Raw genomic sequence first — 26,637 nt, forward strand, 5'->3', positions numbered from 1 at the left:
CCCGACCGAGCCTACCCTGCAGGACGCCCGCCCCGCCAGCGCCTCCCCTCCCCCACCCACCCGACTCTTCCTGATTACTCCTCTGTCGTGGCTCCCCACTCACGTTGGTTCCTGGCACCAGGTCCGGGTTCTCGCCCTCCCCCATGCCCTGGCCTATCCCCTTCCTTCCTCTCTTCCTCTTCTTTCCCATGGCCCAGTCTGTACTGCCTCTCCCGCCTCATCCTGGGGAAGGGTGAGGGCTCCTGCCATGACCTGTTCTCTCTTTTCCCAGCACAGACTCCCCCTCCCCCCGGCCCCTCCGGCCAGGGGTGACCTTGCCCCTGGAGCCCTCACCATGAGTACCAAGGACACCACCGAGGTTGCTGGTGAGTCCACAATCCAGGTTCCCACTTTGAACACAACCTTCCTCTCTCCCTGCCCGGTGGTGCGTGTAGTTCCTGGATTCCCTGCTCTCCTTGTTTCAGTCCCCCCCAGTGCCCTGGATTCAGCCCTTTGCCCTCGGCCAGCACCCTAAGCCCTCCTTTCTCGTTCCCTCTAGAGAACAGCCACCACCTGAAGATCTTTCTCCCCAAGAAGCTGTTGGAATGTCTTCCTCGATGTCCACTGCTGCCTCCAGAGCGGCTGCGGTGGAATACAAATGAGGTTTCCTAGGGAGCGTGGGGGCTCAGGGCGTAGAAGGTCTGGGGAGAGTGGATGAGGGTCGCCCTGTGTCTGTCCACACTCCCACGTGCAGAGTGTGGGGCTCTCTGGGGATCACCGGGGAGGTATAAAGACCTGCATCTTGTAGGAACTCACTTCTTGGCATATCCACCTGAGTAAAAATAATAGCTACCACCTTTACAGTATTTCTTACAAACCGGGCACTGTGTTAAGCACTTGACCTCCATTATCTCCTTCTGCAGCTCTGATGATGCTATCTATAGAGCAAGCACTGTTATGCCCCTGGTATAGATGAGGAAATGACTTATCTAACTCGCTCCAGAGCGCCTGCTTTTAACCACCACTTATGCTTGCTCCTTCTGGAGGGCATGTCCCGTGTTACACACCTTCTGTTCTCCCTACACCCAGTGCTTTCTATGTACTTGGTGGTTGATCATTATTGATTTGATTATTTGACTAGAAGAGGACTGTCAGTCAAAAGGGGTGTGTGTGGGTGTGTGTGTGTGTTATTGTTAGCGCTAGAGAGGTCAGCAGCGCTTCATGGAGATCTGGGAAGGGATTTGTCTATAGGATGGCTAGGAGTTCCAGACTCAAAGAGATGTGTACATGGCACTTCAGGGTGCCATGAGGTTGTACAGCGCTAACACTGAGGATACTGCTGCTCAGCTCAAGTTCAGGGAAGAACCAATGGTTCGTTCTGGCAGGAATGTAGGTGCAAATGGGTAAACAGTGTGAGCGTAGGAGCGATGGTTTGATCCCTGGTCAGGGAGAGCCTTGGAGTCAGGCTGAAGAATCTGGAATTCCTGGTGATGTCAAACTATTGAAGTTTTCTGAGTCAGGAAGTGGCACACACGTGGAATTTGGAGAGGAAGATAATGATGAACAAAGAATGATGAAGAGCTTGGGTCTGGCCCCAAGATAAAAGCCCCAGTTGGCAGGGAGGGAAGGAGTCAGGCTGATGGAATTCCAGAGGTTAGACTTTTGTTTGCGATGGAACCTGAGATGCTTAGAAGGGCAGTGAGCCCTGCTGGGTCAGAGAGCTGGCAGCATCCTCCACTGGCTGCCAGAACTCAGTGGAGAGGGACCCTGAGGGGGTGGCCAGGAGGCCAGTCTGAGATTGTATGCAGGGGACACCCACCTGGGTACCTCCTCTTCTACAGGAGATTGCATCCTACTTGATCACCTTTGAGAAGCATGAGGAGTGGCTATCCTGTGCTCCAAAGACAAGGTGAGAAAGTTTGTGAAGGTGGCGAGTAGCAGGGGTCCTGGGATCTGTTCACAGAGCTCAAGGCCAACCCTATCCTCTTCAGGCCTCAGAATGGCTCCATCATCCTCTACAACCGCAAGAAGGTGAAATACCGGAAGGATGGTTACCTCTGGAAGAAGCGGAAGGATGGGAAGACCACCCGAGAGGACCACATGAAGCTGAAGGTCCAGGGCATGGAGGTAAGCAAGGCATCCAGCTCATCTGCCTTGGCCCAGCCTTCTCCACCCTTAGCTGGGTTCCAGCCCTGTCAGGACTTGGTACCTTTGCCTCACCACCCTCCCTTCTCACTCGCTTTGCATCAGCTGGCTGTTAGCTTAGCCCACCCTCCACACCCCATTTCCTTCCATGTCCCAGCTCTGCAGGCCTTAGGTTATGCCTCCCCTGGAGGACACCAATGCCCAGTCCCCTCACCTCACTTGCATTTCCCTCAGGGGTCCAAGTATTGAACCTCTAAGCACAGGTTTATCTTCCCCAAATCATTGCTCCTCATCTCAGTTGTGTTCTTGCCCTGCCCTCCGATTTCTAGATAGTCCTAGATCTCAAATGTGATCCTCATTGTAAAGCCCTAGTCCCCCTGTTCCCTTCTCCTGCCTCTCATCCATGATTTGGGGTGCTGGGATTTTAAAGGTGTGGGGAAGAGGTGGGGGTGGGTAAGGGTTGAAGAGGAACTGGTGGAAAGATTGGGATTCCTGCAAAGGGACTGAACAGAGGAAGAGTTGGGGAGCAGACTAGCCCTCCCCCCACCCCAGCCTGTCTCCTGGCAGTGTCTCTATGGCTGCTACGTTCACTCTTCCATCGTCCCCACATTCCATCGGCGCTGCTACTGGCTGCTCCAGGTAAGGATGGAAGCGCTCAGGGAGACACACTCTTCCTGGCTCTTTGGGGGAGATGGGGTCTGGAAGGGTGCAGTGAAGGACGACTAGTTCCGAGTGGGTACAGGAGCCTGGGGGAGAGGGAGTTTGGGATGGAGAGAATTATACTTGGGAATGGAGCTGGGGGATGCCTGGGGAAAAGTGAAGACTAGGAAGCTGAACCCTTGGATCTCAGGACCCCATCGTGCTCTGTGTGTACCCTTGTGCCCGCAGAACCCTGACATCGTCCTTGTGCACTACCTGAACGTCCCAGCCCTGGAGGATTGTGGAAAGGGCTGCAGCCCCATCTTTTGTTCCATCAGCAGTGACCGTCGAGAGTGGCTCAAGTGGTCCCGGGAGGAGCTGTTGGGACAGCTGAAGCCCATGTGTAAGGCAGCAGGGCTAGGACAGTGCTCCAAGGGGAGAGTGGAAACAGGGGCCTCCCAGAGGCACCAGGAGCCTGTGGGGTGACCGTGTCCCTCTAAGCCAGAGGGTGCTTTCCTGCGGGGGTGCTAGGCCTCCTGGTGAGTTCTACAATGGAGAAGGGACAGCTGTGAACTACAAATGCAAGCAGTCTTGAGGCTGCTGGCCTCCTTGCACCTGGCCAGAAGTCTTGGAGCATCTCAGGTGCTTGAAGGAGCCGAGCTGTCAAGGTGCTCTGGGGACTTTTGTGGGGGTCCCATAGCACTTCCCCCCAACTCTCCTCTAGTTCATGGCATCAAGTGGAGCTGTGGGAACGGGACAGAGGAGTTCTCTGTAGAGCAGCTGGTGCAGCAGATCCTGGACACCCACCCGACCAAGCCTGCACCACGAACCCATGCCTGTCTCTGCAGCGGGGGCCTTGGTTAGTGACCCCCGACTTTGGAGCTCTCTTCCTGTCTAGTCATACTGCACTTAAGCCAGGGGGCTATCTGTCTTGCTGGGATTTGCATGCCTTCCCATCTGGGTGCACCCTGACCCCAGCTCCTTTTACTTGAGTCTTGGCAGCCCGGCTTTTTATCTGCCTTCTACCGTTAGCAACTCCTTCCACCCCAGCACTACCACTTGGACCCAGCCTTAGCTTTACTGCTAAGTGGTACCCCCTTGGCTCTGTTCTTTTGTCCTTTTTTTATGCTTTTACCTATTTTTCTCACCTTTCCTCCAAGCCCTCAGTCCCCCCCTGCCATGCTCTTTCAGTCCCATTTAACATGGGGAAGGAGGAGTATTTCTGCTGCCCCCCAGTGGCCATAATCAGTATTACATCTCTGGTATATAGCGGAGTCCCAGGAACTACGTGAAGGTGTGGGGAAAGGTGGGGGTGGGTAAGGGTTGAAGAGGAACTTGTGGGAAGATTGGGATTCCTGCAAAGGGACTGCACAGAGGAAGAGTTGGGGAGCAGACTAGTCCTACCCCCAACCCAGCCTGGGAATGATGGAGAAAGATGTGTCATATCCCTTCTCTCCTCCCCACCTCTTTCCATTCCAGGTTCCGGGAGCCTTACACACAAATGCAGCAGCACAAAACACCGCATCATCTCTCCCAAAGTGGAGCCCCGAGCTTTAACCCTGACCTCTATCCCCCATCCCCATCCCCCTGAGCCTCCTCCACTGATAGCCCCACTTCCCCCAGAGCTCCCCAAGGCACATACCTCCCCATCTTCTTCCTCCTCTTCCTCCTCTTCCTCAGGCTTTGCAGAACCCCTAGAGATCAGACCTAGCCCTCCCACCTCTCGAGGGGGTTCATCGAGGGGAGGCACCGCTATCCTCCTTCTGACTGGACTGGAGCAGCGTACTGGGGGCTTGACGCCCACCAGGCACTTGGCTCCCCAGGCTGATCCTCACCCTCCCATGAGCTTGGCAGTGGTTGTCGGCTCTGAGCCCTCTGCCCCACCAGCTCCTCCCAGCCCTGCCTTTGACCCTGATCGTTTTCTCAACAGCCCCCAGAGGGGCCAGACATATGGAGGGGGGCAGGGGGTAAGCCCAGACTTCCCGGAGGCAGAGGCTGCCCACACCCCCTGTCCTGCCCTAGAGCCTGCTGCTGCCCTGGAGCCCCAGGCGGCTGCTCGGGGTCCCCCTCCACAGTCAGTAGGAGGTGGGAGGAGAGGAAACTGCTTCTTCATTCAAGATGATGACAGTGGAGAGGAGCTTAAGGTCCAGGGGCCTGCCCCACCCATACCTTCACCCCCTCCTTCACCACCCCCCTCACCTGCCCCCTCGGAGCCATCGGGCAGGGCAGGAAGAGGGGAGGCCTTGTTTGGAGGAGCTAGTGGGGCCAGCGAGCTGGAGCCGTTCAGTCTTTCATCATTCCCAGACCTTATGGGAGAACTTATCAGTGACGAAGCTCCAAGCATCCCTGCCTCCAACCCCCAGCTCTCACCTGCTCTTAGCACCATCACAGACTTCTCCCCAGAGTGGTCCTACCCAGAGGTGAGTCTCTCTCATCCCTGTCCCTCTTACCCCCTGGTATGGGGCCTAGTTCTCCTCCCAACCTCTGTTTTTCCACGGAGTGTGGCTTCTTTCCTGTTTCCATAGTCCTTCTGACTCTCCCTTCTCCCTCCCTTCCCCTTCCACGGGATTGTGTGAGTCCCCAAGTGCCCAGGGGGCTTCATTCCCTTGGCGACTTTCACAGGGAGGGAATTGGGGCAACTTAGTGCGGAGAAGAGAAAACATAGTCGGGATATGATTGCAGACTTTGGGAAGCTAAAGGCTGTCTTCATTAGTAGAGAAGTTCTGCTTTATGCTGCCCTAGTGAGGGAAAGGAGGACCTGCAGTTGGGGCCTAAAAAAGGACTTCCTCCTGATGACAGCTATCTGCAAATGAGTCGGTGGCCTTGGGTGAGGCCAGCAGACTCAGGTGGAGGGCAGGGATGTTGGGGAGGAGGGACAGGCTAGCTGACCTGACCCCAGTGGGTCCTGTCCAGTCCCTGTACCACCAAGCTCCAGCACAGGGCCTGCCACATAGAGATACTCTCTGAGAGTCTACATGAACGAATAAGTGAGTGAATGAAGACCCAGCAGAGCTCTAGCCACATGGCCTTCTGACTTCTGTCTGCAGGGTGGGGTCAAGGTGCTCATCACGGGTCCGTGGACGGAGGCCTCCGAGCATTACTCCTGTGTCTTTGACCACATCGCAGTGCCCGCGTCACTTGTCCAGCCTGGTGTCTTACGCTGCTACTGTCCTGGTATGGGGATGGGGATTCGTGGGGGAAGGGACTAACTAATGGCATTTAGGACTTCTGGAAGTACTGGGGACAAATGTGTTGAGTTGTTCCTGAGAGCACAAAGCCCTCATTCAGTCTTGAGGCTGAGTCCCACGGTCCCCCAGCAGGCAAATGAGTCTGGGCTTAGGTGTCAGAAGGTCTGGGTTCTGGCCCGAGAAATCTACTCCTTACTGGACTGGTGACCTTAGATACGTCTGCTCTTTTCTTGGGTCCTTGGCTTCCCCTCCTGTAAGGTCAGGCATTTGACCCAAGGAGTCTCTAATGTCTGTTCCAGCCTTAAAGCCAGAGTCTAGCTCTTGGAAGAATGAAAAGGGAGAGATGTTGGTCTCCTCCAACCAATCTTGGGACTAAAGGACATTGGCTTCCATCTAATACAGTAACTGTTAGCCACATGTGCCTATTGCAATCAATTAAAATTAAGTAAAATTTCAAATTCAGTTCCTCAGTCGCACTAACCACATTTTGAGTGCTCAGTAGCCACCTGGCTGGTGCTACCCTATTGAGCAGTGCAGATAAGCATTTCCATCATTGAGGAACGTTTTGTTGGATGGTGCTGGTCTAGACATCACTGCCAGGGCAACCTCCAGTGTCTGCCCTTTTGCCACCAACCTTGCCCCTTACCCTGCACTCAACAGTCAGCCTTACTGTGGGACCCCAAAGGCTCACCAGTGACATGGTGACAGCTTTGTTGTCGGTGCGTGTTCTCCCCATCTCAGCAGCCCTGTTCAGTGGTGCACAGATGGTGCATCAGGGACCAGGGCCTGATGGTTTCCTTTTCAAGGCTATAGCTGGGGCGTCGCTCTCACTAGACACCGTTGGTGAGCAGCTGGCTCTCCTTCCTCCCATCTTAGTAACAGGGTCATGATGTCTGGACACTGATTCTGGGAGACCAAGGGGTTTCTATGCCGTCAAATCATTTATAAGTATAGGTGTCTCTTGACCCTCAGCTTCCAGGCCTTGGTGCTGAGTAACAAACATCCTTAACTACAGGGTCTAGAGTCCAAGGGGTCTCTGGCCCATAGCAAGTACCGAGTTCTCACATGAATGGAATCCCTTCCCAGTTAGTGCCAAGGCCACCGAAGCCAGCAGCCTCTTGGCCCACAGCGGGGAAGCTGGGAAGCTCAATATGAAATGACCAGCTGTGGCTCTAACACAGAGGGCCAGAGAGAGCCCTTCTCACTGACCTTGCCCTCCCCAGCCCATGAGGTAGGGCTGGTGTCTTTGCAGGTGGCCGGGCGGGAGGGACCCCTTTCTGCTTCTGTGCTCTTTGAGTATCGAGCCCGCCGATTCCTGTCACTGCCTAGTACTCAGCTCGACTGGTTGTCACTAGATGGTAAGTAGCTAGCCCTCTGATCCCAAGTGTCGGGCCCCACAACCTTAGAGCACGACACTCCTAGGTCCCCTCAGCACTCAGGTGGCCACCACCTAGCCCACATTTACCAGTCATTTCTCAACTCCTGCTTCACTGGTCATTTCTAAACGCAGCAGCAAACTTCCCTTCCCTCCTCTTCCCTGTGCATCTTGGAGCCATGTTTGTCTCAGTTCTTACCCTGTCTTCTCCATCCCAAGGATGGGGTCTAGGCAAGCGAGGCCAAGAAGCAGGAACAGGGACAGGGTCTAGAGCAGCGGTTCTCAACCTGTGGGTCGCGACCCCTTTGGCGGTCGAATGACCCTTTCACAGGGGTCGCCTAAGACCATCCTGCATATCAGATATTTACATTACGATTCATAACAGTAGCAACATTACAGTTAGGAAGCAGCAACGAAAATAATTTTATGGTTGGGTCACAACATGAGGAACTGTATTTAAAGGGCCAGAAGGTTGAGAACCACTGGTCTAGAGCAATATATATATAGGACGTGCGAGTATGTACATGTATATAGACATGTATTGTTTTCCTCTCCATAAAGATAGGTATTTATTGTAGGAAATTTGGAAATTATCTAGAAAAGCACAAACTACAAATGAAAACTGCCGATATTACTACTCAGTAATATCTACCACTTTAATAGCATGCTGTACTTTCTCATACAAACACACTTTCTTATACAAACCCACAGACATGCATACATGCGTGTGTATGTGTGTATTTATTTTTTAAGTATATTTTTATTGATTTCAGAGAGGGAGAGAGAGAAACATCAAAGATGAGAATCACTGATTGGCTGCCTCCTGCAAGCCCCACAGTGGGGATCAACCCTGTAATCTAGGCATGCACCCTGACTGGGAATCGAACCATGACCTCCTGGTTCATAGGTCGATGCTCAACCCCTGAGCCGTGCTGGCTGGGCAGTGTGTATTTATTTAAATCCAGCACTGGCGTTGAGAAATTGTTTCTCTCTGCTCCTGCTTCTTTCTCAGGGTGTGCGCTTCTCTGTCTTCTCCTCCGGGTGTCTCTGTTGTTGCCTCTGGGTGTCTCAGTTCTGCTGTCACCCTGTGGTGTCTCCCTCAGGGCTCGTCCTGGCTCACCTCCCTCAGAGCTGCCCCTTCAGGGGGCTGCGTGTGGGTTGCCCCGCAGCCTACCATGGGATCTTGCCAGGTCTCCCAGGCCTGTTCTGTCTGTCCTGCTGTGACTGCCGTCCCCCCCCCCCCCCCCGCCTTCCTTTCCTGTCCCTGTTATACCATCTCTCCTCCCTCTTTCTTTCTCCTTGGACCAGGGTCTTAACTTGTCCCCCTTCTTCTCTTCCTTGTTGCTTGCTTGGTACAGTCCCCAGCTTTCCTTCGTCCTCTCTCTCCTCTCTTCACCTTGTTTATCCTTTCTGCTCTCTCTCCTCCCCGTTATACAAAGGTCTCTGCTCATCCTTCTCCACCTTCCTCCCCACCATCACTTCTGTGCCTCAGCCCCTTCTGCCTAGCATCTCAGAACATCCCTGACCTCCAGCCTGTTTCTCGATGCTTGTTTTTCCATGGCTCTGATCCCCTCCCGCCCCTCCTCCTTGTCCTTGTGTGATCTCGAGAGGGGACAGATATAGCTTGGGATGTGTGTGTGCGCGTGTGTATTTGTGCATGGGGTGAGGGGAGGAGGAGGAATGGATGGCTATCCATCTCTGTCACGTTCCCTCCCCACCATCCTCTTTGTGGACAGCTGTGGGGGGCCAGGAGGAAGGGGCGGTGCTTTTCAAATCACAGTTCCTGAGCTCTTTGGGGCTGTGGCTAACAGAGAGCAGGGACCCTGGAGTCCTTCAGCCCCAGCATGGGGGACAGAGGTAGTGTCTGGGGCAAGCGCGGACGGTGTTTCACCCAGGAGAAGGCTGAGGGAGTGTGTGTGATCTGGAGCAGCTCGGGGCTGGATACTGTGTGGGAATTCCTCCTGTCTCTGTGCCTTGAAGGACACAGTTGTGGTTCTGGATTCTGGTCCTGGGTGGATGAGTCGTGTTAAGAGCCCTCGCTTAAGGACTGAGTTTCAAAGGTGGGTGGGTAAAGGGGCTGTTGTTTTGGAGGAGAGGAAAGAATATGATTCAGTGTCTTTACCTCCCAGATCCTGGGATAGGTCTAGTTCTGTGTTAAGGGCATCACCTAGACCCTGCCCGTGAGCCTCCCATACCCTCTCCCCCTCAGACAACCAGTTCCGGATGTCCATACTGGAGCGGCTGGAGCAGATGGAGAAGCGGATGGCAGAGATCGCAGCAGCTGGGCAGGCACCTTGCCAGGGTCCTGACGGGCCTCCAATGCAGGTACTTCCATGAGGGAGCCCGGTGAGTGGAGGGAGGGTCTTCCTGCAGAAAACGGCTCTGGTGTGTGACTTCTCACTCCCGTCCCCAGCCCCTCGGCCACCCTCCTCCCTAATCCCTGACGTCACCCTGCTCCCACCCCCGCCCTGTGGCAAGAGTGGCTATTCTGGGCACCCTCTTGGCATGACAGGCTTCAGACTATTTCTGGGCTGAAGAAGGGTGGAGGTGAAGGAGAGGGTGGGGGAGGGGACCAGGAGGTTGGGGTTCAGTGCTCTGGGAGTCCTGCGTGTCTGAAGGAAGAAGACTGGGAGAGGACTCTGGGTTCTGCAGGGGAGAAGCATCTGTGGATATGGCACTAACCTGAGCTGACGTGAAGGCACAACACGGGCCAGGGCGTGTGAGATCTGGCTGCCAGAGGGTCTGCAGGAAGTTGGCTATGGGAGGAGGGGACATCCAGGAACTTGAACTGGGAGAACTGACAGGCCATCAGAGGTCTGTGTGGTGGGAACCTGGAGTGAGAAGTGCAGGAGGGGCAGTTAGAAGCTGAGAGGCCAGGTGTGGGATGGCCAAGGCCATCTCAAGCCAGAGGACCAGATGCTCAGTTCTCTGCCTAAGGTCGTGTGTATTGCAGGATGAAGGCCAGGGGCCCGGGTTCGAGGCACGGGTAGTGGTCTTGGTAGAGAGCATGATCCCACGCTCCACCTGGAGGGGTCCTGAACGTCTGGCCCACGGAAGCCCCTTCCGGGGCATGAGCCTTCTGCACCTGGCCGCTGCCCAGGGCTACGCCCGCCTCATCGAGACCCTGAGCCAGTGGCGGTGAGCAGGGGCAGCAGGGCGGGGACTGGGCAACCACTGGAACAGAAGTGTCGGGACTGAAGCCCTGCTAAGGGGGGGCTGGAGTCACTGGGAAGGAAGAGGGGCTGGAAGGTTTGTGTTGGGAGGAATTTTAATATCCCCTGAGTTACAACACTGACTTCTTGACCGCCTTACATTTATTTATTTTTCCATCACCATTTATCCTCTCTGTGCCCTCTTCCACGGCCACCCCCCCTCCCCCAATCCCGCAATCACCACACTGTTGTTCATGTCACGAGTTCCCTTTTTCTTTCTTTTTTGTTCAATCCCTCCACCCGCTCCCAACACCCCCACCCCCATCACATTTATTACTTTCTGACTGCCTCATCCCACTGACTGTAGTGCTTCTAGACAGCTGGCTTCCCAGTCCCTTCAGGTCCCTTGTCCCCACTTTGCCCACTTTTCCCCTAACTGGGCTCTGCTGTCCCTTCCCCAAACCCTCCAGAAGTGTGGAGACCGGAAGCTTGGACTTAGAGCAGGAGGTTGACCCGCTCAACGTGGATCATTTCTCTTGCACGCCTCTGGTGAGGGTGCTGGGGTCCTGAGTGCATGTGGGGCGTCGGGAGAGGGGAAGGGTGCTTTGAAGGGAGGGCCTGCAGGAGTGGGGAGGACAGGGGACTGAAGATGGGCCACCAGGAAAAGGGCCTCAGCCTCACCTCTGCCTGTCTCCCCACTCCTGTCCTTGCCCTGCCCCTCCTTAGATGTGGGCGTGTGCCCTGGGACACCTGGAAGCCGCTGTGCTCCTTTTCCGTTGGAATCGGCGGGCGCTGAGCATCCCCGACTCTCTGGGCCGCCTGCCCCTGTCTGTGGCTCACTCCCGGGGCCATGTGCGCCTTGCCCGCTGCCTTGAGGAACTGCAGAGACAGGAAGCTTCAGCTGAGCCCCCACTTGCCCTGTCGCCACCCTCCTCCAGTCCAGACACGGGTGAGGGTTACCCCTCATCTTCTTAAGAGGGGGATGTGGGTGAGACAGTAGGTCAGGGGCAGCTGAAGAGTGGGAGACAGAAAGTGTGAGAGGAGGGAAATCGAGGAGGCGGCAGGGAAGGGGAGATACTACTAGCTGAGCGCAAAGATGGGGCAGGTAGGTGACTCTAGGATGGCAGATGGCCCCTGCTGCCCTCACCCTCTCCTGCCCTCACCCTCTCTCTCCCCTTACCCTCCAGGTCTGAGCAGTGTCTCCTCGCCCTCAGAGCTGTCCGATGGCACTTTTTCTGTCACATCAGCCTATTCTAGTGCCCCAGATGGAAGTCCTCCCCCCGCTCCTCTGCCAGCCTCTGAGATTATTATGGAGATGGCCCCAGGCCAGCTCTCCTCTGGTGCCCCAGAGGCCCCCCTACTCCTCATGGACTATGAAGCCACCAACCCCAAAGGGCCCCCACCCTCACCACCTCCTCTCCCACCAGCCCTGGATGCAGGGGCTGCTCCAGAGGAAGCTTACAGCCCACCGGCTGTGGACGTGATCCCGGTACTGCTTGTGTGATGGAATTATGAGGGCTAGAAAGAGGGGTGCAGGGGTGGGGGGAGGCCGACTAGTTCATGAAACAGACTGAGTCTTGCTTCAGTTTGGGAAGGAGCAGCTATTGGCCCTCATTTTTGGACAAGCAAGGTAATCCTTTGCTTAACTTCTATCAGAGCTTAACTCAGAGTCATGAGGCATCAGAGCTTAAAAATTCTGGGGAATATCTTCAGTGAGAGCTGGATTGTAGGGGTTGCCTGTTGATCCATGAAGAGACAAGCTTCTTGGGGAACCAGAGAGATAGAGGGAAATCGGGAGGGTTGTGGAAGAGAGAGCTTGGCAAGATGGAGGTATCTGGCAATGACTTTTGGTGAGGAGGAAGCTTGTTCATAGTAAAAGCTAAGAAACTCTTGTGGGATAAATGATGGAGTAAATCTTTAGGTACAGCAGCAAGAACCGGAGGACATGCCTGCTTTAGAGAGGCTAATGGGTTAGAGAGGTCAGGGTAGCACTGTAAGTACAAAAACCTAGAGACTTCCACAAGGTAGGCTGTGTTACATGTGGCCAGCAGGAAGTGCTGCAGGCTGCAGGACTGGAGTAAAAGCAAGGCTGAAGCCATTCAATAGGGTCATGTGGTTGGTTGAGCTGGTTCTCAGAGAGCTGAAGCGGGGTGGGGTGGCAGGCATGGCCAAACCTGGGGGAAGGATGTGCTTGCATGGGCCAGACCTGGGTGGGACAGTAAGCAGTCAGCCAGGAAGGCTAAATCCTTCATTGCTCACCTTGAATCTCCATTTGGAGTATGTCCTCCCTGTCCTATGTTCTCCACAACGTCTCAACACAGGTGGAGACCCAGTAAGTACAAATGAATGAATCTGGAACAGTGGCTGAGAAAGATGGGGTGAGAAAGGACAGCATCCTGAGGCCTCACCGGGTGGGAGAGAAGGATCAAGACAGGAAGGGGACCGAGGCTACAGCTGTGTCAGGGCAGGAACATCTGTCACTGGGGACCCCCAAGGCTCACCCCGCTTCTCCATCCAGGTGGACATGATCTCACTGGCCAAGCAAATCATCGAAGCCACACCAGAGCGGATTAAACGAGAGGGCTTTGTGGGGCTGCCTGAGGCTGGAGCCTCAATGCGGGAGCGGACAGGGGCCCTGGGGCTCAGCGAGACCATGTCCTGGCTGGCCAGCTACCTGGAGAATGTGGACCATTTCCCCAGCGCCGCCCCTCCCAGGTGACCAGCTTAGGACAAAGCCTCCAGATTCTTGTTTAAGGGAAGATGGCAAGGGGAAGGCAGCTTCCCCATAGCCAGAGATCCATTCTGGCAGAGGCCCTACGGGCCTTTAGGGCATTGAAACTGGCTGAGCTCTGAAGCCATGCTCTCCAGGCCCCGTTGTTGGGGCTGTCCCTGGGCAGAAGAGGGACTTCACATGCCCCGTGACTTGTCCTCTCCCTGTCCCTGCAGCGAACCGCCCTTTGAGCGGGGACGCCCGGCGGTCCCTCCAGCACCTTCCTGGGCAGAGTTTCTCTCTGCATCTGCCAGTGGCAAGATGGAGAGTGATTTTGCCCTGCTCACGTTGTCGGATCATGAGCAGCGGGAACTGTACGAAGCAGCCCGAGTCATCCAGACGGCCTTCCGGAAGTACAAGGTCAGGAGGCTGGGAGGTCTCAGGGAAAGAATTACACAATCTTTGAGTCAGGGGAGACTGTGGACTCCCAGGACTTCGGGAGGGAGAGCAGTCATCCAAAGTGGCCTTGGGCTGAAGGCCAGGGGACCTCAGGCAAGTTGGAAGGACAGATCACATGTCTATGAGGTGGGCCTTTAGGTGCTGAGACTTCCTGCTTTCCCCTTAGGGCCGGTGGCTGAAGGAGCAGCAGGAGGTAGCAGCAGCTGTGATCCAGCGCTGTTACCGGAAGTACAAACAGGTGAGTCCCTGCTCTCTCTAAGGCATAACCAACCACTCCCCCACCCAGAGCATCCAGAATGCTGCTGGAACCCTGACTCCCTTCTCTCTCCACAAGCTGACCTGGATGGCACTTAAGGTATTAGGCATGAGATCCGGGCGTGAGGTTGTCTGTGGTGATTCAAGCCTTTCCACGAGCGTGTGGATTAGAGAAAGAGACCTGCATCAGCTGAACTTGGGGTGACCCTCAGGGGTTTGGTTTCTGTCCCTCCAATTCAGCCCGCCTCTCCTCCCCACTCCTAGTTTGCTCTCTATAAGAAGATGACGCAGGCGGCCATCCTGATCCAGAGCAAGTTCCGAAGCTACTATGAGCAGAAGCGATTTCAGCAGAGCCGCCGAGCAGCTGTGCTCATCCAGCAGCACTACCGCTCCTACCGCCGCCGGCCCACGGGCAGCCTGCCGCCCCGCAGCAAGTAGGGGTCCAGCCCCAAGCCCCCTGTGCCTGCCCACTGCATCCATGCCCATAGCCCACAGCCCCCCAACTCCCAGCTCATCGTCCTGCCCCCAGTCCTTCCTTGCTAGGGTCCCAAAGGGCTGAGGACGGGATGCCTGAGTGTTGTGTGAGTTTTCCTCATCTTTTCTTCCTTTTGCCAGAAGCTCCTTTCTCACCAAAAAACAGGACCAGGCAGCCCGGAAAATCATGAGATTCCTGCGGCGCTGCCGACACAGGTACCCATTCTTTCTCCTGCTGGATTTTGCTCAGCCACTTCCCTCACCCACCTCCCCAGATCTGCTGATCTCATCGGACTCCTTCCTTGTTTCTCTGCAGGATGAGGGAACTGAAGCAGAACCAGGAGCTGGAAGGGCTGCCCCAACCTGGACTGGCCACCTGACCTCTCCCCACCCTGAGGCCGCTCCTTGGTCTTAAGGGAGAGGGCTCTCCGGGGGAGGAGCCCCCTGTCGGCAGCTTTCCTCGTCACTTTGTTTGGAGATCTTCCTAGGTCTCTACCCTTCTCCCCCTCCGAAGTGCTGACCTCCCTCTCCCACCCGCAGCTCCTCTCCCCTCCGGGTCGTGCCCCCTCTTCCGGTCCCCGGCTCCAGAAGACCCACGCCCCACATACCTGCATCTTCAGCTGTGACCTCCGGAGCCCCGCCTGCCCCTTCTCCACAGCTCCCTCCTTGCCTGCACCCGCCTCACCCCTTTCCCGAATTGCCTTATTTTATTTGTTCGAAGCGTCTCTGAATGTATCGGCCTGGCCCCACCTCTGCCTTCGCTGCGCTCGCCCCTCGTGTTTCAGGGCTGACCGTGCCCCCACCCGACTCCGCATGTTTGCGTCCGTTTCCTCCCTTTCTGGCCCTGTCTTCCCCCTGTCACTCCAACTCTGGCCACCAGCCTCGGGGCCACAGGGGAGACTGTATATAGGAACACGTTGCGGAGTCCCACCCCATCCCCTGATGGGAGGGGGTTTGTAAATATGTAACATACAGAGTATAGTGAAGAGTCTATTTAAGGCGCCGGGGAGGGCTGCACGGCCGGGCTTGTGGTTCCCAGGCGCTGTGGGGGGCCTCCGCCGGCCCCACGAGCACTTTCTACTTGTGCATGGGCTTAGTTTCTAAGAAATGCCATTAAACATCGCTGCACCAGCCAGCCTCCGACTTCTGTCTAAGGGGGAGGGGAGGGCCGGGGCGGAGCTTCGGCAGGGGAGGCTGCCGCGCGCTCGGCCAGTTCAGTGCCTGGGCGGGACCGGTGTGAGGTTTTCCACCTCCGACGTGTTTCCGGCCTTAAAGGCATTTCGCCCTTCCCTTTAAGACGCCCCGCCCCGTCTCTGTCACTCCCAAGATGGCGGACCTACTGGGCTCCATCCTGAGCTCCATGGAAAAGCCACCCAGCCTCAGTGACCAGGAGACTCGGCGCAGGGCCCGAGGTGAGGATCCCAAATTCACATCTGCTTTTCTTCATTCGGTTCTCAGGACCGCATTCTTCCTCCTTTAGACGGTGCCGCCTCTTCCACCTTGAAAACCCCCTCAAAGGCCCCTTCATAGGCCCCCCAGAGTCCCTACAAGGTCTGCTGACCCGCCCGCTGTTCTTAGCGGACGGTGATTGGCTACCCGAAGCCTAGTGCCAGTTTCCTGCCTTTCCTGGCCTCGCAGTCCTTGTTTTCCATTCGCCAAGAGGCCCGCCTGTCCGCTGCTGGCGTGCTCTGATTGGTAGATTGCCTCCGACCCCACCCAACTTGGTGCTTCTTGGCCCGCCTTCGGGTCGCAGGAGGGCGTGTTCGGTCACTCAGCCCCTCCCAACTCCGGAGTGTCCCACGACCCATTCCCATTCTGATTGGGTCCAGGACACGCCCATCCGCAATCCTTTCACCTCTATTGGCCCTCTTAAAGGTCTGCCTATTAAAGACCTTCCTCTGGCCCACCCACCCACCTCAAGCACCTCCAATTGGTAGATGGGTCCTTTCGGTGCCCTTATGCCCCTCCTACTTGATTTAACCTCTTTCCTACCCTGCCCATCTGTAGTCTTACTTTCCCCAGTTCTCCGAGCGGGTGGTGATGTTGATTGGAGAGAAGAAAATGCCTCTGTCGGTCCGATTGGCTGTAGGCTCCCACTTGGGTTCTCTGAGTGACTTCCCTGCAGGCGGGCTCCTGAGTTCGCCCGCCAGCGTAGGGCGCGGTCGGCCTGGCGTGCAGCCGTCCCCTGGGTTGCTCGTGCTGCTGTGTGTGAAGGAGTCAGACAGAAGTGCCTTGGGAAGGACCCAGCCCCCAACCCTGCGAGACCACAGACTAGCCCCGGCCCGGCCCCCCGCTTCCCACCCGCCCTAGGGGCCAGGGCAGGCCGGATGCCTCCAGTGCGCTCAAGTGCTGCTTAATAGCGAAATATCTATTATTTACTGAACGGTTGCTAGGAGCCAGGGTACCCTCCGAAGCCCACAGTCTGAAGCATTGATGAAATGCACGTTGATTAAATGATCACACAGAAGTTTAATTATCAACTTGATAAGTACCCTGAGAGAAAAGTAGTTATGAGAGCGACCACCGAGGGGTCCTTAACCTAGTCTGTGGTGACCTGGGATCTGAAGTGAAGGATAGATGATTCAGTAAGAGAGGGGGAGCGAAGTGTTACAGGCAGATGCGTATTTGGAAGGAGGGAACATAATGGGCCCGGCAGTTGGGATTATTTCATGCTCGCCATGACTAGGTGCAGCAGCAGCAGCTGGCAGACTAGGAAGCCAAAGTTGAGTTTAGTCACTTGCCTGAGGTCACAGGGTTAATAAGTGACAGGGTTTTGAATCCAGGTGTGGCTTTTAAGCCTATGACCTTAACGATCATCATTTGCCATCTCAGATCCAGAGAGAACTCAAACCAGTTGTGGAACACTCAGTGGCCACTGGTGGTCAGAGCCCTTGATGTCAAAGAGATGAGAGCTCCTAAGCTGTCAGGGGCCACAGAGAATAACTGGATAGGAGGTGAGCAGGGTCCCTGCCTCCTAGAGCTTCTAGGATGGTAGGGGAGACAAACAGTTAAACTATATTGGTTCTCAGCACAATGTGTGTGGGCCCCAGAGGAAGAAGTGAGTAACCCTGACTCATGGCAAATCTCAAAGTTTGCAAGAGGAGGAAAAGCATTTCAAGCAGAAGGAACAACATGTGCAAAGGCATGGAGTGATTAGGAAAATGGGAAGAGGTCAGTGCAGCTAGAGCTATTTGGATGCTGTGGAAGAAATGGGCCTTAAGGACATAAAGGACTTAAAATGACAGAAGAGAGGAGAGGGGACATTAAGATGTAAGGATGGGAAGTTCCTCTACAATTGACTTTGAACACCTACACTCTCCAAGGAGAATGGTGTCAGATTAGTCATTTCAGCTTCATCTTGTCTGTAGAAGTGAGAAGTTTCGGGGGGCGGGGTTTACAAAATAAAGGTAGGAAGTTAAATAATTTCCCCTTTCCTATGTAGACAATGAGATGATAAACTCTTTAAGGCCAGGGCTTAGTCTGGTCTCCTTACCTCCGCAGGTGCCTTATAGTTCTTTGTATATTGTGGGTATTAAATGTTTGTGAATTGGTTTCCCCTGTGAGATTGGGAAGTGAGGGTAAGCATGATTCTAATCTTTGCTACTCCTCCTCTGAGCTCTTGAAGGGCAAAGCTATGTCTTAAAGAGCTTGGTGCTCCAGGGCCTAGGACAGTGCCAGGTTTAAACATCAATAAATGCTTGGTGAATAAAAAGCCCCCCCTTCCCAGCCTGATACCTCCCGGTGGACACCAGACCTCCTTTGAAGCCTTACAACCTCCCCATCCATGCCTCTGCCCTGGCCTCATGCTGCCGTTTCTCACCCCCAGAGCAGGCTGCCCGCCTGAAGAAACTACAGGAGCAAGACAAACAACAGAAAGTGGAGTTTCGTAAAAGGGTGAGAACAACTGGAGAGATCAAGGCAGCCTCAGGAAGGATTTCCAATAAGTTAGAATTAGAACTCAGTGATTTTGAAAATGCCTCAGGAGACGTGAAGCCTGGAAGCCAATGGCATGGAGGCTGGGTTAGGTGTGGGGAGGCAAAGGCCCCTTGGCCCAGCTGGGAAGAGGGAGATTGGGGCAGAGCCATCATCTCATATCTTCTCTCCCTTTCCCTCTCCCAAGATGGAGAAAGAGGTGTCCGATTTCATCCAAGACAGTGGGCAGATCAAGAAAAAGTTTCAGCCGATGAACAAGATAGAGAGAAGCATACTGTGAGTGTCTTGGGCTGGGGGAGGCAGGAAACGGGTGGCCAGGGCGGCATGAAAGGTCCAGTGTGGAAATCCACAAGAGGAGGGTGCTAGGCCCCCTCATGGCTCTACATACTCTTTCCTCTCTGTCCTCCCTCCCTTCGCAGACACGATGTGGTGGAAGTGGCCGGCCTGACATCCTTCTCCTTCGGGGAAGATGATGAATGTCGCTATGTCATGATCTTCAAAAAGGTAAAAGGCCTGAGTTCCCCACTCTCTCCCTTTCAGCCTGTGCCCCCCTGGGGAAGAGAAATGAGATGAAACATGTATATGGAGCCTTGACGCCATCATCCCTCTTCCCCAGGAGTTTGCACCCTCAGATGAAGAGCTGGACTCCTACCGTCGTGGAGAGGAGTGGGACCCCCAGAAGGCTGAGGAGAAACGGAAGCTGAAGGTGAGTTATGCCTGGCAGTCCCTGGAGCCCACCACCTGGGAGGGGTTGGGGTCAGGCCCCTGAGCACCAGTGCTCCACTTCTGCACCCCTAGGAGCTGGCCCAGCGGCAGGAGGAGGAGGCAGCTCAGCAGGGACCTGTGGTAGTGAGCCCCACCAGTGACTACAAGGACAAGTACAGCCACCTCATCGGCAAGGGGGCAGCCAAGGATGCAGCCCATATGCTACAGGCCAACAAGACCTATGGCTGTGGTGAGGCCACAGTGGGGGCTGGGGAGGGTAGGAGAGGGAAGGCTAAGGCACAGGGATCCTAGGCCCTCCCCACCCTTTCCTCTGCCCCTAGTGCCCGTGGCCAACAAGAGGGACACACGCTCCATTGAAGAGGCCATGAATGAGATCCGAGCCAAGAAGCGTCTGCGGCAGAGTGGGGAAGAGTTGCCACCTACCTCCTAGGCACCCCAGCTCTCTGGGACGGGGTAGGGAGGGACAGGCTGCTGCTATTAAAACCCATTCTGGAGCCCCACCTCTGAACCACCTGCTAACGGCCATCACTTAGGCTGGAGGAAGCAGGTGTTTGATTTGTCACTATTAGAGTTTGGATATGTATATGGTTGTGTGTGTGTGCGTGTGTGTGTGTGTGCAAGAGAGAGAGTGAATGCACAGGTGGGTATTTAATCTGTATTATTCTGTTCTCCTTCGAACTTTCTTCCCCATGGGGTTGGGGTTACTTTACATTCAATAAACACTGTTTGAACCAATGTCTTGGTTTGTTTAAACAGAATAAGAGGTGGGTCCTGGAGAGGAAGAGAAGTGATTTTAGCTTGAGCAGGATAAAACTGTTTGTGTAAGCCAAAGATAGCCAAATATTGGCACTTTCATAAGAGAGAGTATTTTAAGAGCACAATTGCTAGGGCCAGATGGCCTAGTTTTGGATCCTGGCTCTGCCAGTTACTGTTACGTTGGGTGGGGTATTTGACTTTCTTGTGCCTCAGTTTCCTTACCCATAAAATGGGGATAATAATGGTAACTATCTGAAAGGACTGTTTCAAAGATTACACAAGTCAATATATGTCAGATATTTAGAGCAGTTGCAGATCTTTGAGCTCCACAGAAGTGGTAGCTGCTCTGGTTTTCACGGTCATCTCACAAAGCACCTGATTTCGACACCACACACTCTGCAGACTGTGTACTCCAACTTACTGGCAGATCTGATCCAGCTTCCCCTCATGGTGATGTCAGACCCTCGATCCCCCCGCCTTCTCCTGGTTCTAGTTCCATGTTCTGTCAGTGCTTCCAGCTTCATTTCACATGTGGCACCTGCTTCCCCCAGCTCCTTCACAATGTGAACTTTGTTGTCCTAGATTCAGCCCAACTTCCTCAATGACTAGTCCCTTACTTCCTCTTTGTCACAGCAGGTGATACATCTATTCTCTCTTTCCTGCCCCATCTCCTGTCTTTTCCAGTCCGGAGACAGCATTCCTCCCTCCCACAAAGGAGCACGCCACTGTCTTGGTTGGCACCAGTGTTTATTTCAGGGAGAAGGACTTGAAGGCCTCCATCTATCCTGTGGGTCCTGGGGCCCCCAGCTTCTCACTTGGCCTTTGGATTGCGGAACTTGCGTCCAGCAAAGACAGCCTTGTCCCCGAGTGCCTCCTCAATCCTAGAAGGTAGACCAGGTCAGAACTGCACCCTTCTAGCCCAACAGCCCTCAGCTTCCCACACCCAGGCCCACTGCACCCACTGTACCTCATGAGCTGGTTGTACTTGGCCAGACGCTCTGAGCGGCAGGGGGCACCAGTCTTGATCTGAGGAGGGAAGAAGGATTCCAAGGGTTGCACGAGGCTAGAGAGGAGGGATTGGGCCTGGCCCTGAGGAAGTAGCCTGTGGTGCCATTCAACTCAGGGGCAGGAGGCCAGGGATCCCAAGAAAACTTGTTCTAACATGACAGAGGGGAGCCATGAGTACCTGTCCTGTGCAGAGCCCCACCACGAGGTCAGCAATGAATGTGTCTTCAGTCTCCCCAGAGCGGTGGCTCACCATCACTCCCCAGCCATTAGACTGAGCCAGTTTGCAGCTGCGTAGAGAGGATAATCCATAAGGCCTAACAGGACCTCCAGTGAGAAAGCCAGGGCTGGATGGGGCTTTTCTGTTTTGGGAAGCAGGCACTTTGTGGGAAGGGTAATGACTAAAGTTATTTGGAAACTAGAAGAAAAGGGGGGATTCCTGATCTTGAACTTGGTTCCTGAGATGCTGGTAGAAAGAAGGGCAGAATCTTGGAGAAAAGAATGGTATGGGGTGGAGGTGGGGGTAGCAGGTCACAATGGCAAAGTTCTTGGGGCCAGGCCAAGAGTTAGTCAAAGCCTTGCCCAGTTGGTGTGGCTCCATGGTTGAGCGTTGACCTATGAACCAGGAGGTCATGGTTCAATTCCCAGAGGGGCATATGCCCGGGATGTGGGCTAGATCCCCAATGGGGGGCGTGCAGGAGGCAGCCGATCAATGATTCTCATCACTGATGTTTCTATCTCTTCCTTTCCCTTCCTCTCTGCAATCAATGAAAAAATATGTGTTTTTAAAAGTTAGCCCTAACGGGTTTGGCTCAGTGGATAGAGCGTCGGCCTGCGGACTGAAGGGTGCCAGGTTCAATTCTGGTCAAGGGCATGTACCTTGGTTGCGGGCACATCCCCAGTACGGGGTGTGCAGGAGGCAGCTGATCGATGTTTCTCTCTCATCGATGTTTCTAACTCTCTATCCCTCTCCCTTCCTCTCTGTAAAAAATCAATAAAATATATTTAAAAAAAAAAGTTAGTCAAAGCCTTGAGGTCAGTCAAGAGAGTGGGGTGGGTCAGGAGCCAGGGGAAAGGTAGACTTGGAGTCTGAGGGCAGGACTGCAGCTGGAGGAGGCAGAATTGGGGTGGAGGGAGGCCATGGTGCACCCCAGGGCCAGGAGGCACTCACGCCTGGATGGATTCGGTCACCGAGCCAATCTGGTTGACCTTCAGCAGCAAGCAGTTGCAAGCCTTCTTCTCCACGGCCTGGGCAATCCTCTTGGGATTGGTGACTGTGAGGTCATCTCCTACAATCTGTATGTCCACCCCCGAGAGGAACGAGGTCCAAGTGGCCCAGTCATCCTGGTCAAAGGGGTCTTCAATGGAGACCACTGGCAGGAGATGGGGCAGAGTCAGGTTAAAGGTCTGAGGGCTTCATGAAGGGGGTGACAGGTCAGAAGAATTTGGATGGAGATTGCAATGGTGCTAAGGATTGAAGGACTGAGTTGGCAATGGAGGCTCTGAAGTCAGTGTGTTGGGCAGTTACCAGGTACTCAGGCAGGTGCGCTGAACAACTGGGGGGGGGGGGGGGCTCACCAGGATAGTTCTTAATGAAGCTCTTGTACAGCTCCCCTAGCTTCTCTCCTGTGATGTGCCGTGCGGGGTCATCGGGTGACTTGAAGTCAAGATCGTACTTCCCATTGCGATAGAACTCAGATGCCGCCACATCCATACCAATTACCACCTTGTCTGGGTAGCCAGCTGCCTGGATGGCCGTCTTCAGCAGCTCCAGGGCTGGGAGAAGGACAAGAGAAGACCTGAGGCTCCTGGGCACCCTGTCTCCACAGCCCCCTCCTCTGTGAGGACCCAGGGGTTCTGCCCTTCAGAGTGCTCACACTGACCCTCATTGTTCTCCAGGATGTTGGGGGCAAAGCCGCCCTCATCACCCACGTTGGTGGCGTCCTTCCCATACTTGGCCTTGATGACCCCCTTGAGGTGGTGGTAGACCTCCGCGCCAATGCGCATGGCTTCCTTGAAGGAGCTGGCTCCCACAGGCAGAATCATGAACTCCTGCATGGCCAGCTTGTTTCCAGCATGGGAGCCCCCATTGATCACATTGAAGGCCTGAGAGGAGGAGTGGGTGTTCAGACCTGGGCGAGGGTATGAGGGATCAAGAAGAGCCGGGGAGGAGGGGTCCAGGTGGAATCTTGGCTTCCCTACTTACTAGCTGAGTGACCTAAGGTGAGTAATTTTACTCCTCAGAGCCTCTTTCCTCATTTCTCTCAGGGGAATACCACCTGCTTCCCTGTAGGACCTTATGCTGAAAATTAAAGAAAGTGAATGTAAAGCTCCTAGCATGTGCCTGTACACAACAGTAACTGATATGGCACTTACTACAGGCCAGGCACTGCTCTAAGTGATTCACACATATTCTATTAGCTCATTTCATTCTCTAAACAACCCTATGAACTAGGTACTATTATTATCCCCCCCCAATCTGCAAGTGAGAAAACAGGCATACAGAAGTTAAATAACTTGCCTAAGATCACACAGCTCACACACAGGCAAAGCCAAGATTCGAACCCAGCAGTTTTATCTCCACAGCTCATGTTCTTATACAATCTGCCTAGTAACAATAAAAATTGCAACTTTTTATTTTACCTTTTTTTTTAAAAAAATAGCTTTTATGGTATGAAGTTGTTCATAGTTCAGGCTTTGTCTATAACATTTTTATTGACATTAAATTCAAAGGGTTTCCATAAAGAGGAAATCTGAGCTTACAAGGATTAAAGAAGACACAAAGAAATGCCAAGATCCTTGCCATAAAGCAGCTCTCTATCTGATTTGGGGGTTGGGGTAGGAAGCAAAATAAGAAGCTGCAGTTATTGAGCCTCAGATTGGAATGTGAAGGAACTGGGTTACCTGAGGGGGAAGAAGCAGAGAGGCTTAAGGGAAGGTTTGGATTGTGGGAGAGAAGGGAGGGGGAGGGGGGCCGGACTGAGCAGGAGAGGCTCCATTCCAGGAAACTGTTTCTTTGGAGCTGGGTCTGGAAGGTGAACACTCCAGGGGCTGCTTATAAATTTTTTGCTGGATGAGGCAACTCTGTCACTGTGGGATCTGGGGGGGCATCTGCACTCACAGGCACGGGGAGGACCAGGTCCGGGTTCCCAGCAAGATCTGCAATATGTCGGTAGAGCGGGACCCCCTTCTCGGCTGCTCCAGCCTTGCACACAGCTAGCGACACTCCCAGGATGGCATTGGCTCCAAACTTGGCTGGAGGAAGCAAGCACAAAGAAAGGGTGAGAGCTTCTCCCCAGTGTTTGGGGTCATCTCAAAGGGGAATGTGTCAGCTTCACACTGTGTCCACAGCCATCAGGAAATGCCTGAGGAATGAATAAAAGTCCATCCAGCTACGATGTGCCCCCCAAAGTGGGACACAGTAATAATCCTAACCAGACATTAGCCCCACGGTCTCTCCCCCTCTGTCCCGCATCCCATCCCTTCACTCACATTTATTCTCAGTCCCATCCAGCTCAATCATAAATTTGTCAATTTTTTCTTGATCCACGACGCTTAGTTTCTGGAAGAGCAGGTTTGAGGAGGGGAGAGCAGAAGTCAGATTTCTAAAGAGCCACGGCATGTGCAGAAGGAAGAAGTGCAGGTATTTGGAGAGACGAACCATTGGCCCCTCCCAGGCAGGGGGTGGTGGGGGGTAGGAGGAATAAGCTCTCCCCACTTGCCTTTTCCAGCAGAGCAGGACCCAGAGTCTTGTTGATGTGTTCCACAGCCTTCAAGACGCCTAGAGGCCAGAGGAGGGGGTTCAGATCTGATTCAATCAGGTCTCTTCCCGTGGACCCCAGCTCCTCAAGAACTTTGGGTTCCAGGCCTTTACTCCAAGCAGATATTGGGGGGAGGGGGTGTCCACGTCCTGAAACCACCCCTCACAGGCTCTTCAAGTGTTGGTCTTTCCTCACCTTTGCCCAGGTAGCGAGATTTGTCTCCATCTCTTAGCTCCAGAGCTTCATAGATACCTGTGGAAGCTCCGCTGGGCACAGCTGCTCGGAATCGGCCTGGGGTGAGAGGAATTGGAAGATCACAGGCCCATCCACCCCCAAAGGGCCGAGGCCTCCTCTCTGAGCCTAGGGTGGAGGCCATGCAGACAGCAGACAGACTAGGGCTTCTCCCAGCAGGGGAGCCAGGTTGGAAGAGGAAGGCCTGGGAAGAGCTCTGTGGAAGGGGATCTCAGAGAAAGGTGAGGATGTGGGACAGCTGGGGGATAAAGACCAGATGGGGCCAGGGTCTTCCAAGGCAAACCAAGTCACGGGGCCTGTGTTACCTTTGGCTGTGTACAGGTCCACCTCCACAGTGGGGTTGCCCCTGGAGTCCAGGATTTCCCGGGCAAGGATTTTCTGCATGGCCATGGCTGCAGGACAAGGGGTTGAGTGTGGACAGTTGATCCCTTCAGGAACCCCAAATCCTGTGCCCTTTAAGAGTCTTCCCCACCCCAAGAAGGCAGGTGCTGGAGCTAAAAATATCCCACAAAAAGGTCACAGACCAAAGAGGCAGGCACAGCCCCCTCCCCCACTCAGAACAGCTCCTATTCCACCCTCCACCAGTCGCAAGAATCCAGGGGCCTCTCCTTTACAGCTCCAGCGATTCTGATTCCACCACTCCCTGAACCCCTTTACCGCAAACTCAAGCAGTCTGTTCTCCATGGCTTCCTAGCCATCAGCTCTTCTGTCATTATTCTGTTTGTTTTCCCCCCTGCTCTTCAGTCTTCAGATCCTCAGGGGGGCCCACATCCTCCGCCTGGCTGAAGCTCTAGCTACCCTTCTCCATATCTCTGCCTGCCTCTCTTCACATCCTCATTTCCCTATCCATGGCTACCCATCCTGCTTGCTCCAACTCCTCCAGTCTTTTGTAAGCACCCCCAGTCCCAGGAGGGGAAAAAAAGCTGACATTTCCTTCAAGCCAGCACCACCCTCACCCTTTACCACTTCCACCCCCTGGGGCTGAAAGATTCACCAGACCTGAATGTCTTGGCTGGGGCTTGGGGTGAGCTCCGGGTCTAGGTGGCAGCTGGGACAGTGTCAGCTCACCCCCTCTCAGGCTGGGCATTTATCCCCAGCCACCCTGTCCCCCAGCCAGCCCCGCCTCTCTCCCTCTCCATCCTCCCCCTCCGCACCCGGCTGGCAGCCAAGTGCCCACTACAGCCTAAGGCCCCCTTCCCAAAGGTCAATAACTACCCCTCTTTCTCTCTGTTCCCCAGTAAAATGTCCCTACTTTTAATTCTAGCTCTGGGAAAGGGCTTCCGAAGGGGGGGCGGAGGGTCTTCCCCTCCCCAGGACTATATTCCCCTTTTGCAAAGGTTAAAGGGGAACTAGTGCCATTTAGGAAAGGCCAGGAGTAACCTGAGCCCCGCAGGGCTGGGGAGGGGGCCTGGAAGAGGGGCTGCAGGACTGGCAGCCACACATGCCGAGCGCACGTGGCCGGCAGGGGCTGCCGCTCCCCTCGGTGGGGGGAGGAACCGGGGCTCTGGGCCAGCTCTGGAGTCTGAAACGGAAACCCCCTTTCGGAAGGCGAGAGGGTCTCACCTCTTAGGGCCCTCATCGCGGCCTCTCCCCGCAAGCAAGGAAGGCGGGGGAGCGGGAGGGGAGACGCATTTAGACTGGCCCCGGCCCCGGGAGGAAGCGCGGCTGCCCGACAGCGCTGGGGCGGCGCTCATCGCCCAGCGGGAGGCCGTCCGCCAGGAGCCCCTGTCCCCAGCGCCGGCGGGCGGCTCAGGACGCGGTCCCAGCCCGTCCACGTCGAGTCGGGAGTGACAAAATGAATGAACCGGAGGAGGGGCAGCCCCTTAGA

The 26,637-nt window shown here is 54.8% G+C and overlaps 3 protein-coding genes and 1 long non-coding RNA gene across 9 annotated transcripts; 2 read left to right on the forward strand and 2 right to left on the reverse strand.

The window, feature by feature from the left end:
* The first annotated feature begins 204 nt into the window (after positions 1–204).
* CAMTA2 (calmodulin binding transcription activator 2) lies at positions 205–15,511 on the forward strand. Of its 3 annotated transcripts, none has more exons than XM_006102745.3 (21): positions 205–365; positions 539–642; positions 1,821–1,888; positions 1,971–2,106; positions 2,677–2,763; positions 3,013–3,166; positions 3,488–3,622; positions 4,243–5,183; positions 5,811–5,937; positions 7,175–7,309; positions 9,536–9,651; positions 10,280–10,464; positions 10,949–11,027; positions 11,205–11,427; positions 11,666–11,967; positions 12,997–13,193; positions 13,425–13,608; positions 13,814–13,885; positions 14,167–14,336; positions 14,518–14,592; positions 14,693–15,511. In XM_006102745.3, exons 1-21 carry the CDS (start codon positions 248–250, stop codon positions 14,754–14,756), a joined length of 3,672 nt encoding a protein of 1,223 aa, XP_006102807.1. In that variant the 5' UTR covers positions 205–247; the 3' UTR covers positions 14,757–15,511. The 3 variants fall into 3 exon arrangements, with proteins under 3 accessions (XP_006102807.1, XP_006102808.1, XP_023599863.1); XM_006102746.3 differs by having other exon boundaries at positions 206–365; positions 2,692–2,763; XM_023744095.1 differs by lacking the exons at positions 205–365; positions 539–642; positions 1,821–1,888; positions 2,677–2,763 and having other exon boundaries at positions 2,030–2,106; positions 3,102–3,166.
* LOC111823238 lies at positions 9,430–17,330 on the reverse strand. 2 transcript variants are annotated; one of them, XR_002826239.1, is made up of 4 exons: positions 12,738–12,989; positions 11,160–11,357; positions 10,009–10,157; positions 9,430–9,693 (listed from the first exon to the last, which is right to left on the reverse strand). It is a non-coding gene; the product is annotated as an uncharacterized LOC111823238 (long non-coding RNA). The 2 variants fall into 2 exon arrangements; XR_002826240.1 differs by lacking the exons at positions 11,160–11,357; positions 12,738–12,989 and adding an exon at positions 16,390–17,330.
* Positions 15,630–19,770, forward strand: SPAG7 (sperm associated antigen 7). Its single transcript, XM_006102753.3, has 7 exons — positions 15,630–15,788; positions 18,203–18,270; positions 18,497–18,585; positions 18,729–18,813; positions 18,926–19,015; positions 19,108–19,264; positions 19,356–19,770. Exons 1-7 carry the CDS (start codon positions 15,704–15,706, stop codon positions 19,463–19,465), a joined length of 684 nt encoding a protein of 227 aa, XP_006102815.1. The 5' UTR covers positions 15,630–15,703; the 3' UTR covers positions 19,466–19,770.
* A 751-nt stretch (positions 19,771–20,521) lies between these two features.
* On the reverse strand, positions 20,522–26,620 carry ENO3 (enolase 3). 3 transcript variants are annotated; one of them, XM_006102756.3, is made up of 12 exons: positions 26,373–26,620; positions 25,115–25,201; positions 24,753–24,848; positions 24,519–24,577; positions 24,289–24,358; positions 23,918–24,051; positions 22,680–22,902; positions 22,375–22,572; positions 21,968–22,169; positions 20,978–21,086; positions 20,759–20,817; positions 20,522–20,672 (listed from the first exon to the last, which is right to left on the reverse strand). In XM_006102756.3, exons 1-12 carry the CDS (start codon positions 26,386–26,388, stop codon positions 20,603–20,605), a joined length of 1,323 nt encoding a protein of 440 aa, XP_006102818.1. In that variant the 5' UTR covers positions 26,389–26,620; the 3' UTR covers positions 20,522–20,602. The 3 variants fall into 3 exon arrangements, with proteins under 3 accessions (XP_006102818.1, XP_006102817.1, XP_023599864.1); XM_006102755.3 differs by lacking the exon at positions 26,373–26,620 and adding an exon at positions 25,809–25,904; XM_023744096.1 differs by lacking the exon at positions 26,373–26,620 and adding an exon at positions 25,467–25,757.
* Between the last annotated feature and the right edge of the window lie 17 nt (positions 26,621–26,637).

The sequence above is a fragment of the Myotis lucifugus genome, unplaced genomic scaffold (genome assembly GCF_000147115.1).
Source record: "Myotis lucifugus unplaced genomic scaffold, Myoluc2.0 scaffold_426, whole genome shotgun sequence".
Classification (NCBI taxonomy): Eukaryota; Metazoa; Chordata; class Mammalia; order Chiroptera; family Vespertilionidae; genus Myotis; species Myotis lucifugus.

Bases quoted from the DNA above. Each gene is read 5' to 3' on its own strand.
- ENO3 (XM_006102755.3), bottom strand. From the start codon at position 25,896: ATGCCCAGCCTGAGAGGGGGTGAGCTGACACTGTCCCAGCTGCCACCT. The intron at 25,202-25,808 runs GTCTGGTGAATC...CTTGTCCTGCAG, and splicing joins GCCCCAGCCAAGACATTCAG to CCATGGCCATGCAGAAAATC. The intron at 20,818-20,977 runs GTACTCATGGCT...TTCCCTCCTCAG, and splicing joins TGGGGCTCTGCACAGGACAG to ATCAAGACTGGTGCCCCCTG.
- CAMTA2 (XM_006102745.3), top strand. From the start codon at position 248: ATGACCTGTTCTCTCTTTTCCCAGCACAGACTCCCCCTCCCCCCGGCC. The intron at 366-538 runs GTGAGTCCACAA...CGTTCCCTCTAG, and splicing joins GGACACCACCGAGGTTGCTG to AGAACAGCCACCACCTGAAG. The intron at 5,184-5,810 runs GTGAGTCTCTCT...TTCTGTCTGCAG, and splicing joins CAGAGTGGTCCTACCCAGAG to GGTGGGGTCAAGGTGCTCAT.
- SPAG7 (XM_006102753.3), top strand. From the start codon at position 15,704: ATGGCGGACCTACTGGGCTCCATCCTGAGCTCCATGGAAAAGCCACCC. The intron at 15,789-18,202 runs GTGAGGATCCCA...TCTCACCCCCAG, and splicing joins GACTCGGCGCAGGGCCCGAG to AGCAGGCTGCCCGCCTGAAG. The intron at 19,016-19,107 runs GTGAGTTATGCC...CTGCACCCCTAG, and splicing joins AGGAGAAACGGAAGCTGAAG to GAGCTGGCCCAGCGGCAGGA.